At 31.9% G+C, this 22,189-nt stretch overlaps 1 protein-coding gene across 1 annotated transcript in view; it reads left to right on the forward strand.

The window, feature by feature from the left end:
• The first annotated feature begins 369 nt into the window (after nucleotides 1-369).
• LOC145256819 (uncharacterized) overlaps nucleotides 370-22,189 on the forward strand; it is a 145,295-nt gene continuing 123,475 nt past the window's right edge. Inside the window, exon 1 of the mRNA XM_080115607.1 lies at nucleotides 370-1,225. Coding sequence (XP_079971733.1) covers nucleotides 627-1,225 — 599 coding nt within the window. The 5' untranslated portion in view covers nucleotides 370-626. The remainder of the gene's footprint in view (nucleotides 1,226-22,189) is intronic.

A 22,189-nucleotide genomic window follows, 5' to 3' on the forward strand; every position in this document is an offset into this window, starting at 1 on the left:
GTTCTGACCGGAAACTAGAGTTGGGTTATATATAAGCTGTTATTCATAGAAAGGCCTTGTTTTCCTTTCTTTGACAATTCTTTTATTAAGAGTGTTATAGGAGTTGATCTTATAGCTTATGTCAAGACTAAAAAAAGATTATAATGTGAAAATTTAGTGCCTAATCATTTTTTTTTTTCACATATTATGAGAGGGGAAGGGGAGTCGGCTAAAGGTAAGCGTCGTTAAGGCAAAAGTTGCTGCTCTAAAAATAGTTCAATTTGTCTTCTCTCTCTCTTACTGCACCTCAGTTCCCCTCTCTGCTTTTGCGTATACTCCTCTTCCCCCTCTATTTTGCACCTTTCTCTGTCTTTTTTACGCCCACCCACCATGCCACCTCCGCTGTAATTGTGAAAGATCGACGTGTTTAGGGGGGGTTCTTCTTTTTCTATTATTTCTTTTATGTACTTTTATTTATTTGTGTGTCTTCTTTTTTCGTTTCCCCCTAAAGTCGTCTCAACTTTCTTCCACCCTGCTTTATATACTCTGTCGCTGCTGGTCCGCTCTATCTCTTCATCCAACTGGTTACACTGTGTGCTACCACTGGCAGGCCGGACACTGCGGCCCATGTCGCCTCCACTTACAACATGTCGGCCGACGCCGCCGCTCTTGTCGTCACCCCTTCCTCTCTTTTACTCACTTCCAATCACTATCACCGACATCAACATGAAGAACAAAGCTGTTACCAAAACAATCATAACAACTGTAAACAATATAATGGCAAACACAACAACAAATCAACGACTTCCTCTTCTCCCTCTGACACTAACTATTACTCCATTTCCAAAAAGGCCAAATCGTCTCCGCCGTCTCTTGCCGTCTCTTCGTCTTCTCCTGTCGTTGAAAACACTTTCTCATCTTCTCTCTTTTCTGCATCCTTGTCATCTCAATCTCCTCATCTCCGATCGTTTTCCCCTTCTCAGCAACACGAGTTGTCCACCTCCTCGACTACTCCTCCCGTCTCTTCTTCCTCTCCTTTGTTATCGAAGAATTACTCGTCCGTCGTAGCACTGTCGTCGTCGTTCTCGGACTATCACATAGGCGCTTCCTCCACCCAATACAAAAAAACGTACCATCATCGAACCTTAACAACGACGAACCCATTATTATTCCCAAAAAGTCCCGACAATTTCGAACTTGTCGACGACAATCTGGGTCAGCAGATTTTTGAAGCCATCAAAAATGGGTAAGTTTAATTGATTAAAAAAGAAAAAAAAAATGCCTGGGAAAGGGTATATTTCATGAAATACAAAAAGTTTCCGCATAAGAACTTTTGAATGACAACATTTGCCAGGCAAGCGAGAACTTCTCGTAATCCTAGTTATTTTTATTTATTTTTTATTTGACTTTGATCGCATAATTGACCTCTTCCATAACTGGAGCTGCTCCATGCTCCAAGTATGCCACCACCCAACCCCCAAATACCCCCCCCCCCTTAATTATAAATGTGTCCTCGTATAATGTCTTTTTTTTTTTTTTTTTTTTGACATTAAATCAGAGGAAAATCTTTGTTAACACCTTTCTCCATTGATAGCTCGCTTTTGTATTTTATCTGGTGCAAGAAAACTTTCAATTCATTGTTGACGATATTAGTTTACCAACTATTTACCCGGCGCTGGCTGGCTGGAGAAATTGCTGGGTAGAGGGCTTGAATAAAAATAATTCAAGTGTAGTTATGTTTACAATTTCTGTTTAAATAGGATTATTAAAAATTCGTTTTCTCTTATTTTAATTTTATTCCATAAATATTGGATTAACATTTCATGTAAAAATAAACATAAAAACTAATTCCATGTGTATTTATCAAAATTACGTATAGGCGAGAAAAAATACATACGAGATCTATGATAGTTTCATTACCTGCCTTTTCTCTTATGGCCTGTAAGTTTTTACACACACAAATCAAACCCGTAGAAACAATTTTAAATAGACATGTTTAAGCTTGTGTAGTAAGATTTCTTGTTTTTTGTTCATTATTTATCAGCATTTTTGTGTGGATACTCTAAAAATAAAGTAATAAAAAAACATATTTCCCAATTACTTTTTAATAAAAAAAAAACAAAAAAAAAACGGTACTAAGCGCACTTATTGATCCGTGCTAAAATAATGTTATTTAAAAAGCCATTCTAAACAGGGGGAGGGTGTTTCTGTACTTTAACCTTACAATTGAATAATAATAATAAAAAAAAACATACCATAAAACTTAGAAATACGATTTTAAAAATAGCGTGGATCAGTAAGTGCATTAGCACCCAAAATAAACTAAACATTAAAATGATAAATATCGAAAAAAATTGTCATATATATTCGTCAATTTTTATCTTAAAAAAAATTTGCTCATTTTAGGTTAAGCAGTAAGCACCTCTTGCATCAACGAGGTATAGAATCGAAAAATGCGTTTTATTATTATTTTGTGGTAAAGTTAAACTCATAAACAGTAAAATCGTTCTATTTTTATATATTTCTTTTAAGTGAAAATTCTTTTCATTTTTCTCGTAATTACCATAAACCGGTGTCAACCGTAATATGTCCCCGTTAAACTTTACTCCGTTTGGGTTGGCAACTCCTCCCCCTTTTAAAATAGATATCACTCGTGACTTGACATTTCTTTATGGTGTATTTCTAAATCGTTGAAAAGAATAATTTAATAAACTGGCTTTAAATAACAGAACACATTGAAATTTGGGTGCTAATGCATTTACTGATCCACGCTATTTTTGAAATCGTATTGCCAAGTTTAAAGTTTTTTTTCAATTGTACAGAAGGTACAAAACACGCTCCCCTCCCCATGTTAAGAATGGCTTTTTTTTTTTTTTTTTTTTTTTTTTTTTTTAAAATAATAACGTTATTTCAGCACTGAGCAATAAATGCATGAGTACCGAAATTTGTTAAAAGGTAAATTACACCGTATGTTAATTCACCCCAAAATAAAATAATGTTCTAAAGTCTGAAAAAGCTTGGCGGTAAAAATATCCCCAGGTATTTTTAGAGTGAGGGCTCCGCCCCGGTAGCATAACGTGGAGGTGACTCGAATAACCCATTTTCTAATTCTAAGAACACGTAACCATTAAAAAAAAAAATTTATTAGATAAATCTTGTGTGGGATGGCGTCAATTTAGTTTGAAAAAGTTCACCCGTAAAAAAGAAGTGGCCCTTCTTAGCCATTTCTAAGTAATGGAAAGTGAAAAAGTTGGTGATAACAAATAAAAATGACATGCTTTACTAACCCTAAGTTCGGTTGGCAATATGCACTAAAGCGGCGCGTATGTGTATGTGCGCTTTAGTAAAGCGCACATACACATACGCGGACATCTGTGAATACACCAACCACAATTGATTCCAAGAAAGTTAAAAAAAAAAAAAAAAAAAAAAAGAAGAAAAGCCAAGATTTTTTTTTTTTTTAAACTTTACATGTAATCGCTAACAAAAGTAGAATCTCATTTCTTTTTGAGTGAACTAAAAAGTTGAATTAACTTATTTCTCTTGGTACCAGTCAAAAATACATTGTTGATAATCAAGCCGAGACTTTGTTGCTGTTGGGCTGAGGTATGGTTCTCTTTAGTCTCAGGATATCCACCTTCCCAGCTTTTACCTTCTTTTTGAAAAGGAGTTTATCGTTAATCACCTGAGCCACTTCTGTCAGAGAATGCCGATAGAATTTCTCAAGCATTTTTTTTTTTTTTTTTTTTTTTTTTTTTGTAGGCCAGAGTGTTGCTAATCTTAATACACTGACTTTTTAACTTGCCATCTGACATTGTGTCCAACGTGTTTTAAAATTCTTTAAAGTTTAAAAAATTTAGTGTTTTTTACCAGTTCTTTTACTCCACTTTTTCCTGTAAATAATTGATCTAATTTTTCTGCACTTAAAATTTTTTAAACCCGTAATGTTAACTCCTTTATTAGATTGAGTTTGTTAATTATTTACAGTAAAATAGGTTTCAACATTATATCCAAACAAGTTATGTTGTACTAAATTCAGTTAATTCCTATTTCGGATATCTAAATTATCATGAAGATTTTATATTCAAAGTGATGCACTAAATACAAATGTGGTGAGATGTATTATCAGTAATATGGAACCTCTTTCGAATGACAGTATTGTAAATGTTGAGTGTCCCTAAGCTTTGATGAAAAGGTTTTTTTCTGCAAGAGAGAAAAGTAAAGATACTTCACCTTGATCCCAACCCAAAATGCATAAAATCAGCACAAAGAATAATTGTAGTGAACACTATTAATATATATTAAGAAATAAATTTTGGTACTCCTGCAGTATTTTACCCACCGATTTCACGATCTTAGCCGAGCGTTGATCGACATCCGTCGGAAAACGCCGGAACATGGCGAGCGGTACGATACTCTATCAGCCAATCAGGGCGCTTCAAACGAACGCGCAGCAGACGAATAATTTTCATTGAAATTACACACATAGCGTTTCATTTCAGTTATTTTATTGTTCAAAGTAAAAATACACAGCCTTTCATTTCAGCTATTTAATTTAGCGATATAAAAAAAAAAACCGAGAGCTGTTGGAAACATATTTATGCGAATTTATGTGGAGACAAAAATTTGGACACAACCCTTTTGTCTCCATAATAAATCAAATCGCGGAAGGCTACCCGGTTGGGAAGGAGCTTCTTTCCACATCCTCTGAAAACCCTTTGCTCCCTACTTTGCCTCTACAGATAAACAGTAATTGTTGTCCCCCCCCCCTACAAACATTACTGAAAAAAAAACCAAAAAAAACATTGTTGTTACTGTTTAATAACGTTTTGTTAAAAACAAACAAACAAACAAAAAACATTGAAGTGTTTATTACTGTTGCTTACCCCCCCCCCCCCAAAAAAAAAGCTATCGGAAAACAAAATGAACCAAAAAAAAAAAAAATATTCAACAAAATAAATTTATTTTACTTTAAAAAAACTTACGGTAAGTGTTTGTGATTTATTTTATCCAAATTTTTTGTATTAATTTTATCCATTTTGTTGTGTGTGTGTGTGTAATATCTTTTCCTTGTAATGTTGTTGCTATTCACATACTTTTAGCGTTCTTGCACCGTAGAGCTCCGAATTCTCGGCTTTCGTCGGCGTTAACGCCGAAAGCGTTCGTCAACGCTCGGCTAAGATCGTGAAATCGGTGGGTAAAATACTGCAGGAGTACCTAAATTTTTATTAAACATATCGCCCTTAAAAACAAATATCTGACGCAATTGTGGATAATTGTACATTGTGATTTTTTTTTTTTTTTTTTTTAAGTGTCCTTCAAAATTATTTTTTTATATTTTGGTTGTTTCTAAGCAAAATGGCATACAAAATATAACGTTTGTACTTACTTGACACAGAAACTCTCATATTGACAAATACTATGAAATCTATTTGCACAACAACTATTGCAAATCTGTTTCTTATCAAGGTTCAGTATTATACCTTTTCTCACCAGCTTTGAACTTTCAGGAAGCAAGTGAAAGTTACTGACAAATTTAAATAAAAAAAACTGTATAGGTGTATACAATGGTTATTGAATTGAGCAGAATATAAGAATAAGGGAATAATACCAAATTCTGAACACTGCTTGATGAAATTGCAGACAGATTTTATAAAAGAAAATTATTTCACCAAATAAAACATGAAAAATGAATAGGTTAATATATTATTAAATTATGAAAAATGAATAGGTTAATATTTATTAAAAACAAATATAATTGGTTATCTGAAAGATAGAGAAATATAGAAGTTTTTTTTTAATTTTGATAACGACATAAACACTGTAAGGGTTATAAGTGAAAAATGGCTCCATGAAGCAAAATACATTTTTGTACTCAAAGTCCAAGGAGGGTGTGGGTAAAATTGGCTAGTCGGAATCAAATATTGATTTATCAGATTCATTTCTTTCAATAACAAACTCAGATGGGATGATTCCAAAATTTTTCATAATTCAATACAATTACTGATTCTCTTCTAAATTACCAATTCTGATAGAATTTTTTATTAATATTTAATTAGATAGTTGCTAGTTCTTAATTTTTTTGATTACTGTAAAACCTCTGTGTAATGTGTGTATTATTTTTGCAAAAAGTAAAATTACATTTGGAGGAAGGCATATGTTACTAGAGTACATCTTTATAAATATTTTTCGCAAAGGACAAACTAATGCAAATTATTTTAATTTTTTCATAATTGAAAGTAGTGATTGGTATGCAAAATAAGAAAACTGTGTATAAGTTAACAAAGCAGCCTCTCCATGTTGGGAATGATTTTTCTACATAATTTTACTATTTAGAAAACCATTTTTAACGTGGAGAAGAGAGGCAGTATTAATTAACAATTTTGTGCCTTCCATCTAAAAAGGAATTGTATTTTTTTATCCCAATTATACAGATTTGGTCTTTTAAATTTATTTGTTTTATTGTAAAAAGAAAAACAAGATACAAATAATAATAATAATGCTAATGGCAAATTGGTAGATGAATATCCTGAGCTACTCCTAAATATAATTCTATTTTTAGATGATTACGTTTTCTTTTGTTTTGTCATTCCACAATCATAACTTTTTGTTATGAAAGAAAGTAATCTATTATTTCTGAATTCTGCAAACTATGCTGATTCAGCAAAAAATGTGATTTTTCCATTCTTTTCAGACGATTAAATGTAAACAGCCTACAAAACTTGGTGGTAAAAATAAAACAACAAAAATCAGCTTTAGATATAAATTTAATGTAAAGTGGTCACCTTTTCAGACCATACCATATTTAAAGGACACAGTTTGTTTTAAATCTTTGCCATGTTGCTGATCAAACTCGATTATAAAATGTCATTGAAGTCATACAAACAAGCTTTCTTCCTCCTAGTACTAATCCTAAGTTTAGGTGGTAGTACAAAAAATAAAACAATTTCTAGTGGTTTTATGACTTTGCGAGTCAGATGTAGAGTTAATGGCAAAAAATTCAGTTAGCTGCCCTAAAAGTTAAAATGGTCCAGAAATGGGACATTATTTTAGGCTAAATTTATATGGAAACTAACCCTCCATTCTAAATTGTTTATCTTCAGTGTGTTCACGCATAGTTGCCTAAAAAATGTAGAATCTTTTTTTTTTTTTTTTTTTTTTTTTTTTTTCGGAAAGTGGGGTACTATTAAATGTAGAAAAACTTCTAAATGTTTTCGCTTTATACATTGTGTCCAAGGTTTTTATAAACTTATGGAATTTTCTTCTATATTTTTCACTTATGCTAAAATCGAAAGAAAAAAAAATACAATAAAATGTGACTTATTTCAGAGGAGACAATGACAAGGTCAGGCTGGTGCCAGAAAAATATTTAAAAAAAAAAAAAAAAAAAACTTGCTAGGAGCAACTGTGATAGATATTTAACTAAGGGTGTACCAATTAATTGGCAGGCAATCCGTAATTGGCCACTTTGAATTACTTTTCTCTTCCCTATTAAATTTAGATTGTTTCATCACTGCCAAGTGACTCATCAGATAGCTTTGAAACATTAACATAGTAACTGCTAATTGAATTTAACATTTAATTGTCTGCCTACCATTATGGTTTTTTGTCTTTATTAAATAAAATTACAAAATACAATTTCTAATTTTGAAATGAATATAATTAAACAATTGGATAAAAAGAAATTATAAACCAAGTACAAATACTAATTCTTTAAATGAATAACTATAAGCTGAATTTCTGCTGCTGCTCTACTTCTATTCTAGCTGCCTGCCTCTGCTCCCATAGTCTCCTCAGTATTTCAAGTTGAATACTTTTAAGTGGTATTGTAGAAACATTAGACTTTCTCTATTTTCATGACACAACTTGTTCTTCATAGGTTAATACAGATTACCACTTGTACTAAAGAACCTCTCGCCCTCCAAGCTGGTTTCCAGGTTAAACTCGGCTTCTACCTGCTCTAAGTTTTGATTTGTTACTGTAGGCTTATTTGAAGCTAATTCATTAAACAGGCTTGAAAGAGATACAGTTTTATTTTCACTTTGATCTTCTTGACCTCAACAGAGCTTGGAGAAATGTATACTACTGATTCTGCTTCATTATCATCAGAAAGAAGTAAAAGATGTAGAATCCAATACTTCGTGTTTTCCATGTCATTCTTTTAAAATTTAAATTTGAATCTTGGAACTAGGAAAGTAGACACAAGTTTTTATCATTTAGAATTGAATTGTTCAACAGAGGTAAGGGTTCCACTTAAGTCAGAAATATCAGAATTAGATTGGACAGCTTTTGAAAGAAATAACCTCAGCTAAAATTGTAGGTATTATCATTGATGTGGTTGAAGTTCTGTGACTTACTTCTTTTGTGATAAATGGATTCAGTAACTGAACAATATTTTGAACAAGTCCCCAATGGTAAGTTGTTACGGTAGGAATTGCAAATTCTCGTATGAAAAAAATGAACAAATCTCTAATTAAAAATTCTGGTTTGTGCAAATCATTCTGCTTCACATATATGCCACGCTAAAGATCTTTCTGATTAATATTTACCAGATAAAAATTTTTTCTGTTATTCTGGAAAACAGTCCAGCTTGTTTGCTTAGTTTAAAACTGGTAAAATTAATCAGAAGTAACTTTTTTCTAGCTATTCAACATAAAGCAGAATGGTCTGTATAAACCAGAAATAAATCATTTGTAAACAGTCATAGAATTAACTTGAATAAAACCAATAAAAAAACAATAGTACTTATGCAAAGACCTTTTTACAAGCCCGTTTCTGAACATTTGGAGGAGAGTGTTTTTCTAACTAATATGTACTTTCACCTAACAATTTAATAAACAATGCAAAACAAGTGATTTATACCACACAAATTAAAGAAGGACAACTGAAGATTTTTTCTTTATATGTGTTGACTGGGGAAGGAGTTGAGGAAATCACCTCAAATGGATGAATGTGATCAGCGTCAAGCGAAGAATTCAACAGAATCGCAAAGAAATACCAATTGTATAAATAAGTATAACATGCAGTTCTTTTATTAAAATTAAATTGATGTTGAACATGTATGTTTACTTAATTATATTATCACTATAAACAAAGTAAAAAAACTACTACATAAAATTATTATATTTTCTTAAGGATACTATTAAGTACATGGTGTATAGAGTTGACATTTGGATATTCTACAATAGGTATTGATTAGGCAGATCTTTTAATAGTTTTTGTGATATATGATTTTGAAATTAGTATATGTTGATGACATTTGGTATTTTATTTTTGTCACCAAGATTCAACATAGCAGCATTTTTATCAACTTATATTGAAGTTAATTGTTTAAAAAAAAATAGACATAATAATCATTATGCATAGAATTATTGAATGTTCATATTTACTGTCATTTTATTGTCAGTTTTATTTGATGATACTTTAAAAATTGTCCATCAGTGCAATTTTACTATTGTAAGTGATGCAATGCTCACTTTTCACACATCAAAAATGAAGACCGGTTGCATTAGAAATAATTGTACTTTTACTTACTACTGTCTTATATTAGGAGTGATAAAAACATCTTTTGTGACATTTTTACTGGCTACTTTTTTTTTTGTCGGTTTGTTTCAAAGTTACCATGTTGTAATTTACACATGTTCATGCTTCTTCACCCTCAGCAGAGTAGTGTTTACAGCTGATCATCAGTGAAAAGTAGATGTAGAATCCAATTCAAAATGTTTTCTATGCCAATCTTTTAAAATTAATATTTAAATCATGGGTCTAGAAAAGTAGACATACACAAGTTTTTATCATTTGGATTGGATGAAAATCTTGTTTTGATTGATAACCTGAATTGTTCAACAATGGTAAGGATTCCAATAAAGTAGATTGGGCAGAGCTAAATTTGTAGGTATCATTGATATGGTTGCTGTTCTGTGACTTGTTTCTTTGGTGATTTCTTCAAACGAACTCAGGAACTGAATATTTTTTCGAACAAGTCTCCAATGGTAAGTTATGGTAGGAATCTTATCAACAGCACACATTACAAGAGCTTTTCGTTGTTCTTAATTTATTTTCAGAATATATTGAATTCCACTATGTGGTCACATCTTGAATGAATTTGTTTTTCCAAATTAAACTGATCCTGTATTTCTGTTAATTTGCTAATAGAAAATAATTAAAGTGAGAAACTATTTCAGTTAGATGTAATGGTTGTCTTCAGTCTGAGTTACAATGTATGATAGTTATTCTAAATCACATTCTCTGACAGTAGCAACTATATTTGTTCCTGAATCTCGCAAGACTAAGTAATTTTATTGACAATTTTATACTCATCCAGAACATTGTGCAATTCTTCACTTATTATTGCACCTTTGTGTGCACCAGAGAATGGAGCAACTCTAAGCACAGCTCTGCACTATTCAAAGTCATTTGATCTGTTAAATTCAAAAGGGGAGCATTATCTGTTGTAGCTGTCCAAATGTCTAGTTCATGAAATGTTGCTAATTTCAGAAAGAAACCGTTGAACTTTTGTTTTGCTTTAAAATTATTTTGCAGTGAAGTACATTTTTGATGGAATGCCATACTTTGAACAAAGTTTTGCAACAAGCCTATTAAATCCAATGTCAGATGTTACAGAATATCAACAGCAACCATTATCAGATAATGGATCTCTTGTGATCTGTGATCATTAATATCCAAATTTTTTTTTTTTTTTTTTTTTTGGCCAAGATTGATTCCATAGTAGTTTTGTGTTTTACTGGAGGTTCATAGTTGCTGCCACTAATTTTTTTGAATGCCTGTCCTTGAATATTCATTGTGCTTCCTTTTCTTATCTGTAACTTTTGCTTCTTTTGAATGAACCTTTCTAATATGGTTTAACATATTAGTTATTGTAAAAGTTTTTGCTGATTTGCCATCCTTAGATATGATGGTTTGGTACAACCTGTAAGCAGCTGTATTCTTATTCTTGGGATTCGTATCAAAATTTAGCAGAAACTGGTTGCCATAATGGATGAAGATTGTTGTCAATATTTAGTTATTTTTTTTTAATGTATTTAAATTACTTATGTCCAATATCTAATTAGTAATTTATCTCAATAAAATATACATTATCTAAACTAGAAAAGTAAAAATATATATGACATAATAATTTTTTTGACAATGATTTTAAAGTAAAAAAATAATAATTTGATAGGAAAAGAAAGGAGGGAAATTTTCCTTATGCTCAAATTCAGTGCAGTTGTAAAAATTACATGTTAACAGCGCGACATGCCTGTTATTTGATAATATTGTATAGAGTATGCATTTCTCTTTGATAAATTTTTACTAGCAAGCAAAAGAGTGAATTGTCTTCCTTTCCAATATAATATTTAAAAATCAGTATTAGAAAAATCTATTAATCGGCCGATTAGCGAATGCTGAATAATCGGCCAATTTGATATTCGGTACACCCCTACATTTAACAAGTAGGTGTAAAAATAAAGTCTAACATTTCAAAGGGTGCTAAGAGAATAGTCATAAATGAACTTTGAAATATTTACTTTATCATAATTTATATATCTATAAAAGTGAACGTGTCTGTATGTGTGTCTGTACATTTCCTTACGCAATAATTCTGTCAAGTTTTGGTCTACAGACTCGAAATTTGATATACAGGGTACTGAGATTTGGAAAAATCGATGTGATTAGTTTTTGGCCAGAAATTTGGCAATTAAGGGGTCAAAGTTTAACGATTTGACCTTTGGGAACTCTACCAAACTCCGACAATTTTGGGTCTATGCACTGGAAATTTTAGATATAGGTTCCTTGGACATGGATCTAACTTAATAACTTGATTTGAGCCGAAAACAATAAATTTTAAGGGGTCATAGTAGGGGTCAAAATTAAAAAAAAAATCGACTTTTTTTTTTTTTGCTCAGCATATACTCCCAAACACCTGGGCAATGCCGGACACCCATGCTAGTTTAGAATAAAAAAAAAAAAAATTCTGAAAGTGAATCTAAAAGTAGGATTCCTTGTTCTGTGGCTCTTAGTAGCAACATACATGAAAAAATTGAAATTGCTTAAAATATCTTAATGACATACATAGAAAGTGCTTAATCTAAGAATCCTTTTAAATTTAAAAAATTTTAAATCTAACTAAAAGTTAGGATTATTTTTTTTGTCTTGCACATGTAGATAGTTTTCACGCTTAAAGACCATATGGATTTCATTACTTTTTTTACACAACCTTTTCAGTGAAAATGCTATATCTTTGTTAAAGCAATGAAATTCACCATAAAAGTGTACTTTTATGCAGGTAATCCAAATAAAGCACTGAAAATTTCTACAATGAAATTGTTTCCAAGTAATCTGCAGTAAATGCACATAAATATGCCATGTATCCATTAAAACAAAAGTTAGAACTCAAAGTTGAATTGTAATGTATTTTATATACAAACAAGAAACTGAAATCGAAATCTAGGACTGTTTAAAACTGAATTAATATTGCAATATTTCTTGGGTGTTGTTGTAGGTTAACACCTTCTGCTAAATCAACTTCACCTGCCTCCCCAAAATGTGATTCTCCCTTTTTAGCTTATTACATATGTAAAACTTGAAAAAACTTGGGAGAAATAATTTCTATATTCATATTCTCTATGTATATATTTTTATAAGTTAAAATAATCTTAGATTTTTAAGGCAGTAAATCAATTTTTTTTTCTATGGGAAATAAATTTTGTACACATATTTTTGCAAAATAAAGTTTAACTTAATCCACAAAACTGATCAATTTTAAAGTAGACAGCTCATGGTGACTGCTGCTACAGCTTTTAACGGAGAATAAAAAATAAATTGGGGGAAAAAAAAGTGTTTGATACATGTCATTTTAAAGTACTCCCCCAAAACAACAAATGAACTAGTTTATTTCATAGCTAACAATAAGTTAGATTGACATTTTTTTTTTCTAATTGTTTTCAAAATTCCAGTAGTATCATGCTTTTAAGCACTGCAGGGGTAAAAAAACTGATGCAAAATGGCCATTTCATAGAATTAACATTTTTACCATTACTTTCCTAAAAACTCTTTAAATATATCAAATAGATTATTATTTATTAATGCATGTGAAAGAATATTCATTTTCAATCAAAATGTGGTATTTTGAGAACTTGAATGTTTTTGATTTTAAAATATTTTTGAAATCCATAATTATCCAAAGTGTTATGGCTGATGCTATTAATTATTTTCTGTCAGAACTTAATTTGGGAAGTCCCGTGTAGAATCTTATGTGGCTTGTCTCCACATTCTCATAATATATTAATAAAGAAAATGTCAGCCTTGATGTTATGAGTCTTATGACGTATTTTCTTAGTTCAGATCAATATCATCCTGAAATGACTGAAGCACACAGACAGCAAAAACGATAGAACACAACAACTAAATGCATTGTAGATGTGTTGCCGGCAGCTCTCGTAACTCTCGCTTCTCCTAATTTGTCTCTGTCTTTGTTTAGAATAAGTGATTTTTCTGACAGAGAGAAGAAAAAGCAGTATTCTAATGAGGGTCAGTATGCAAGTCTCCTAGACACTTTCTCACAACTTGCCCTGAACTATGTTCATTTTCCTTTCTGTCTCCACTGGGATCTTCTGACCACTCAGGTTTTGTTAGATAAAAACAGTCCCTAATGGTAAGTTGTTAAAATAGAAATCTTATAGCGTCCCAACTTCTTGTAAGAAATAAAACAAACAAATCTCTTATTAAAAATTCTGGTTTGTGCAAATCATTCTGCTTCGCATATATTCCATGAAAAAGTTCTTTCTCATTAATGTTTACCAGTTAAAAAATGTTATTCTGAAAAACAGCCAAGTTTGTTTGCTTATTTTAAAACTGGTAAACATTAATCAGAAGGGACATTTTCTAGGCATTCAATGTAATGCAGAACAGTCTGCATAAGCCAAAATAAATTATTTATAAACAAGCATAGCATTAACTTGAACAAAGCCAATACAAAAATAAAATAATGATGTTAAAACAAAAAACAATAGTATTTGTGTAGAGAACTTTTTTGGAAACCAATTCTCAACATGTGGTTGGAGTGTTTTTCTAACTAGTATGTACTTTCACCTAACAATTTAATAAACAATACAAAACAAGTGATTTGTGCCACACTCATTGAAGAAAGACAACTGAAGTTTTTTGTCTATATGTGTTTGACTGAGGAAAGAGTTGAGGAAACCACTTCAAATAGACGAATGTGATCAGTGCCAAGCAAAGAATTCAACAGAATCGCAAAGAAATACAACTCTATTATTGATAACAAGCAGCTCTCTTTTATTAAAGTTAAATTGATGTTTACTTAATTACATCGCTATGATAAAAAAAAAAAGTGAAAAACACCACATAAAATTATTACATTTTCATTGAGTAGCATTCTACAATATTGTAGAATGCTACTCAATGAAAATGTAATAATTTTATGTGGTATTTTTCACTTTTTTTTATCATATAGGCATAATAATCATTGTATAGAATTATATTGAATGGTCATATCAACTGTCATTTAATTCCGTTTTATTTGATGATACTTTAAAAATTGTCCATCAGTGGAATTTTATTATAAATGATTCTCACTTTTCACATCTCAAAAATGAAGGCCGAAATTGAATTAGAAATAATTGTACTTTACTTATCTTATACTCGGAGTGATGAAAACATCCTTTATGACATTTTTTTTATTGGCTTTTTGTCAGTTGGTTTCAAAGTTGCCATGTTGTAATTGACACATGTTCGTGTTTCTTCATCCTCAGCAGGGTAGTGGATACTGCTGATTCTGCTTTATTATCATCAGTGGAAAGTAGATGTAGAATTGAATTCTAAACATGTTTTCTATGCCAATATTTTAAAATCAATATTTGAATCATGGGTTTTGGAAAATAGATATACACAAGTTTTTAGATTGGTTGAATATCTTATTTCGATTGAGAACCTGAATTGTTCAACAATGGTAAGGATTCCAATAAAGTAGATCGGACAGCGTTTGACAGAAATAACATCAGAGCTAAATTTGTAGGTATCATTGATATGGTTGCTGTTCCATGACTTGTTTCTTTGGTGATTTCTTCAAACGAACTCAGGAACTGAATATTTTTTCGAACAAGTTCTCATTGGTTAATTGTTAAGGTAAGAATCTTATCAACAGCACACATTATAAGAGCTTTTCATTGTTACTAATTCATTTTCAGCATATAATATGTTTAATTCCACCATGTGGTCACATCTTGAATGAGTTGTTCTTTTCAAAATTAAACTGATCCTGTATTTCAATTAATTTGGTAATAGAAAGCGATCAAGTGAGAGACTATTTCTGTTAGAAGTAATGGTTGTCTTCACAGACTGAGTTACAATGTATGAAAGTTATTCTAAATCACATATCAGACATCAGCAACCATATTTGCTGTCATAGCTGTCTAAATGTCTGTAATTCATGAAATCCTGCTAATTTCAGCAAGAGACAGCTGAATTTTTGTTTTACTTTTGTAAATATACCGAAAATTATTTTGTAGTTAAATTTTATGGAATGCTGTAATTTGGAAAAAGTTTTGCAATAAGTCTATTAAATCCAATTTCAGATATTACAGAATATAGTTGAATATAAACAGCATTTCCTTTATCAAATAATGGATCTCTTGTGACCTGTGGTCATTAATATCTTCCCTTTTTTTGCCAATATTGCTTTTGTAGTAGTTTGGTGTTTCGTTTGAGGTTTGTAGTTATTCCTACTTGTTTTTAGAATATCTGTCCCTGAATATTCATTGTGCTTCCTTTTCTTATCTGCAACTTTTACTTCTTTTGAATGAACCTTTCTAAGATGGTTTAACATATTAGTCATCATAAAAGTGTTTGCTGCTTTTCCACCCTTTGGTGTAATGGTTTGACATAACTTGCAAGCTGCTGAATTCTGATTCTTGGGATTGACATCAAAATACTACCAGCAGAAACTGGTTGCTATAATGGTTGAAGGTTGTTGTTAGTTAATTTTTTACATATTTAAATTACTTATGTCTGATATTTAATTAGTAATTTATTTCAATAAAATATACATTATCTAAACCATAAAAATAAAAATATGTATGTAATGGTAGCAAGAGCCCAAAAATGAGGAAGAATTATTTTCAGTTTGCACATCATTGCAATTTACTGTACAATTTCTCAACATGAAAGATGAAGTAATAATTTTCTTTGACAAATGATTTAAAGTAAATAATAATTCGATAAAAAGAGAAAGGAGGGAAATTTTCCATACGCTTACATCTATTTGCCTCAAATTAGGTGCAGTTGTAAAAGTCTACATGTTAACAGCGCTTCATGCCTGTTATTTGATAATATGCTGTAGATGATGCATGTCTTCGATAAATTTTCACTTGTAATGAAAAAAGGGAGTAAACTTGTCTTTAAATATAATCACTTATATAATTATATAATTAATATCATTTATGACAACAAAATTATCATTTATGACAACAAAATTTATTTTAAATATAATTAATATCATTTATAACAACAAAATTTGTTTTAAATATAATTAATATCATTTATAACAACAACATTTGTTTTAAATATAATTAATATCATTTATAACAACAAAATTTGTTTTAAATATAATTAATATCATTTATAACAACAAAATTTGTTTTAAATATAATTAATATCATTTATAACAACAAAATTTGTTTTAAATATAATTAATATCATTTATAACAACAAAATTTGTTTTAAATATAATTATCATTTATAACAACAAAATTTGTTTTAAATATAATTATCATTTATAACAACAAAATTTGTTTTAAATATAATTATCATTTATAACAACAAAATTTGTTTTAAATATAATTAATATCATTTATAACAACAAAATTTGTTTTAAATATAATTAATATCATTTATAACAACAAAATTTGTTTTAAATATAATTAATATCATTTATAACAACAAAATTTGTTTTAAATATAATTAATATCATTTATAACAACAAAATTTGTTTTAAATATAATTAATATCATTTATAACAACAAAATTTGTTTTAAATATAATTAATATCATTTATAACAACAAAATTTGTTTTAAATATAATTAATATCATTTATAACAACAAAATTTGTTTTAAATATAATTAATATCATTTATAACAACAAAATTTGTTTTAAATATAATTAATATCATTTATAACAACAACATTTGTTTTAAATATAATTAATATCATTTATAACAACAACATTTGCTCATAAATCGGTGAAATTTATTGCTTTATTTTTGGAGGATTTTTAAATGTTTTATTTTTAATTTGTTTCAAAACATTTCAAGAGAAAATATTGAACTGCTAACCCATATCTGAAATGACTTTGAATTTTAGCACTGAACATAGCTAAACATTTTTCAGGTTCTGGTTTATGAACATAAAACTGCAGTTAAATGGGCTGGTAAACAGCAAAACAAAATAAAATAAATACAATAAGCAAAAGTTCAGCTAGAATTCGTCACTGTCAACTTTCTCTCGCAACTTCCAGCACATGTTCTTCCCACTGCTTCTGCCAACAGGCATTTTATTAGAAAACTGACTCCATTCCATTTGCATACTTGTGCAGTGAAAGAAGAGATCTCGTGAGATTCCATGAGACTACACCTTATAAATCCATGGCTTACATCTTTAATTTCTCTTTCTCTCAGATCCCATCCGAAGGTAAGTTGTATGACCGCATGATACACACACACATGGGGGCATTTTCCTCTTTGATTATTACATTCAACTCTACACTCCCTCCTGATCTCCAGACCACACATGTGGCATGGTGGATGTGGTCGTTTGTTGCGGGCATTCCTACAAAGGAGGATTGGCTGGACTACTTCATCTTCATTGGAGCTCTCAGAAGATGTGTCGGAACCATTGGCATCAGTGTTAAGGTCATACCATCAGGCTGGACTTCTTCTTCTTCATCGGAGGTCTCAGAAGGGGTACTGGAACTGTCAGCGTTGGGGTTCGCAGTTGAACCATCGCGGGGAATAGGACTGATCCACAGGCCATCGTTTGATGATTCACCATTACTGCTATTCACCAACTGGTTCGTATTCAGGGCAGGCCGGATATTCTTCACATAGCGTGGGATACCATCGACTAGCACGGCTTGCTCACTGATGATGCCAGTGATTCGCCCTCTTTGAAAGTTGTTGGTGCATCGATTATTGGGAGGCTTCACCCAGACAGTGTCCCCTAACTCATACGGCCCTTGGGTTTCCTGCCAATCAGGCAGACGGGCGTCAATATCCTTGATGCGCACTTGATAGCAATGGATCGCATTGGTGGGTGCGCTTGCAGCAGTCATGCCATCCTTTGGAGTTGCATTATATCTATAGACTGCCTCTGCGATTGTGCATTGTTTCACTGATTTGGACCTGCAGGGACACATTGGAACCCTGCTGGCGCCACTCTCATAACTTGCTGGCACAAACGTCAGCATCTGCCGTGAACGCATCAACATGTGCATTCAGTTCACGATAGTCCATCACTGGCCTCACCTTTGCTTTGTTGTGCTGAGCGACCGCCATCAGCTGAATCAGGCCTCTGGGAGGTTGAAGTTTCTCATAGGGGTAGGGAATCAACCAGCTTATCTTGATCCAATCACGAAGTTCCTCTTCGTATGCAGGCCTCATTTGGTTGTGCACATGGTACCTCATTTCGCAGTTTGATTGATTCATGGTTTTCCGACCACTTCCACGCGGCTGTCCAAGCCTTCTGCTGCTGGTCAAGTTCAACAATAAAGTCTGGCTGATCAATCTTCAAAGCTGCGCACACTGGAACCTTCTCCTGAAACTGTTCTGCCCCTGTCTGCATTATGTGAACACCATCTAGGGCTCTGATGGCATCATAGCCTAGAAGCAGGTCAAAGCTCAGCGGTTTCTCGAGTACTACCAGCGCTTCGATGTTAGCTAAATTTCCAGTTTTAGTACGAATGTTCACAGCGCCCACCCCACAACATGTCCGCGTCACTCCACTGAGGGTGGTTACTCTAGTTCTCTTCTTCTTCCAAGTGTGGCAGAGGTCTGCACTCACTATGGTGCGAGAGCACCCAGAGTTTAGGAGTGCTGAGCACAATGTCTCATTGACATAGATCTGAATGGTCGTAAGCGCCTCGTCTAATTTCTCTTTGGGGAAGAGGTCGACACTGGCACCTTGTCCCCGAACAATCCTGGGCCATATGACCAGTCTTATTACATCAACGGTGCTATCCAAAACAAATGACCAATTCTCTCAGGACAAAATTTGACTACTTTCCGACTTCATGGAGCTTTGGAAATGAGTGAAATTTTGCACAGGTAACACACGTGACAACAAATTCCTTAATTATCAGGGTGTTAATGAATAAAAATTTATCGAACAACTATTGTAATAATTAGAATACTCCCTAAAAATGTAGAAAAACCTGTTTTTATAAAAAAAATAAAGGCACAATTCACAGAGTTTATACATTCTTTAAAAATTTTTCAAATATCCTTCTCATCTGAATGTAATGCACGTGACGCTAGAAACAAGACTATTCTAAAAAGAATGGTCATAAGTATGGGGATTTTTTCATGTACCACATAAGAGAGTAATGGTTTTAAGAATACATGAGCCAAAAAGAAAAGAGTAAAATATTATAAGGAGATTTTAAATAAATTTTATCGCTGAAAACCTGTCTGAAATACACGTGACATGGAATGGCCCATATTCATAAAGATTGTTTTTTTCCAACTGTATAAGTATTTTAAAGATTTCACCAGAAAGGAAAAATGTTGAGTTAACATATTTGGTGTAAATCTTTCAAGCTCACACCATAATAGACTTCAAATGCTACTCGGTGAGCAGAGAAAACTGTTGATAATAAATTTTATTAGAATAGAAAAACTCTAAAATTATATATTGAAATGCAAATCTTATTTGAACAACTGATGATAAAAATAAGTTGGTATTTATTAGAAATTTGTCATGCCCTAAGCGCTTGGATGGTGGTGTTATCAATTTAATCTGAGATTGACACATGCATCCATGAAAAATTTGTTCACTAACTTATTCACTGTTTATTGACTTACTGTTAACAACATTCACTTGATATCAAACGATTCCCTACCCTCACTTATTCTCTTTTGCTCCAGCATTCCTTCAACTATCTTCATGGCCTAATCCTTCCCTCACCTTTTTATTTAGACAAAGAGAGGAAAACAAATTTCTCCAATCACAACTTGCGTCTCAATTTTGTTCTCCATTGATTTAATGCTGCAGTAAGTCTAAAAGTAGAAATGATCCATCACTATCACTGGTGGGCTCATGGAGTGGTTGAAGAGCAAAAATGAAAACTACTTGATTTTGGGTAATTCTTTCCTTGATCCCAAATAAGATGATATCATTGGTTAATTTTTGTTGAATTAAATTTCTTTTTCATAATTCCTTTATAATTTTCTGCCTTATTTCTTAGCTATTTCATTTTATTTTATACTAGCAGAGGTACCTGGTGTTGCCCAGGAGTTTGGGGGAGGGGGGGGGTTAAGAAAAAACGTTTTGGTAAGTAGGTAGGATCGAACCCAGAATGTTGAGGTGAAGGTGGAAAAGAAAGTGTGAAAAAAAACCTGACAACTTACCACTCACCTACGAAGGGAGAGTAACTAAACAGTTCAAATTTAACGATTAAAAGAGTTAAATTGACAGGTACGCGATTTTAATGATCACACCGTAGAAGTCCTGCAGTGAACTTTTACTGTGGGATAGTTATTTTGGTTTTGTTTCCCAAGTTTTTGTTTTGCTAGAAAGTTGGGGGGGGGGGGACCAGCTCCCCATAAAAAAGGAGTGTCGATATGAATAGCAATTGTCTGATATAAGGAGTCCCCCCCCCATATTGATCAAACACCCATGGCTTTCTGGACGTTCCCGGCACGAAGGATGGGAACCGCACCTTCGCTTCAGATCAGTTTTGCTTTTATACGAAAAAGCCGAACGAACACATGAGAAGCCAAAATAGCAAGAATTTTATAAAAGTCGACATAAATAAATCTAGATGCAACATGTGTTTGCAAATCTTACATATGATCTAGGGGGTATATAAAGAGTTGTAAGACATAGTACCCCCCCCCCCCCCCCGAGAATCCTGACGAAAAAAGCCTTTCTTGGACATACAAAAATGTGCGCACCGCATTTGGCTTTTATATAGATTATATGCATATCTTCACTCTTCAATGTATGCATATGAATAAATGTCGAATTTGGTAAAATCCCATTATGTATCCCCTCCTACCTAGGTGAGAAGCATATGCAGTTTATATAATCCTTTGATTTTTTTAAGGAGGATTGGATTATGACACCCCCTCCCCTCACACACGCACACACACTTTAAAATATTTCTTTTTCTTTTTTTTTTCTGTTCTTTTTCTGTATTTTTTTATTTCATTTTTTTTTTTCTTATCCTTTTTTTGAAAAATAAAAAAATACAAAGGTTATTTTCATAAATCAGTTTTTACAACTCGCTGTTAGACTTACGGGGGTATTTTGATCAATAACTTCAGCGGTGGGTCTAGGAATGGGTTTTTATCCAATTTTATTGACATGTTCAACTGCATTCTGCAAATGGATGTTAATTCTGCATTTCTCTCTTTGCTTAATGGTTATAAATATAAGGAGCTCATGCTAAAAATATTCTTATAAACTAGTGAGACCTATGGAAATTCCGCAGCAGACTCTTTCATATGTAATATATTGATATTGGCATTCTGTGGATGTTAAATGTGAATAGAGATGCCCTAATATTTTGTAGCTCTTTTGTTAAAACTGCAAAAGTATTTACCTAAACTAGCAGGGATACCCAGCACAGCCTGGTTGTAAAATATAATATTTTGATTTATGCAGATTTTGTGTATATTATTATAGTGAATTTTCTATCGATTCTTGTATATTATAAAGTTGTAATTTCAAAAATAAAAAAAATATATCCATATGATTTGGGTGCATCAGCTATAATCGAAACCAAAACTTATGAAGAATTCTTAGTAAAATTGTTTATTACAAGAAATGGAAGGTCATCACAATTAAATGGAAGTCACTCAGAAGAAAAAGATGTAAGTGTGACACAAAATAACACCCACACTATCTTATCAATATATCGATACCATGTTTTAAAATAATCTTCCATGTGGTAAGGCTTTTTGAATTAAACACTCA

This window comes from Euprymna scolopes, chromosome 3 (assembly GCF_053919585.1).
Source record: "Euprymna scolopes isolate OS-2025 chromosome 3, ASM5391958v1, whole genome shotgun sequence".
Taxonomy (NCBI): domain Eukaryota; kingdom Metazoa; phylum Mollusca; class Cephalopoda; order Sepiida; family Sepiolidae; genus Euprymna; species Euprymna scolopes.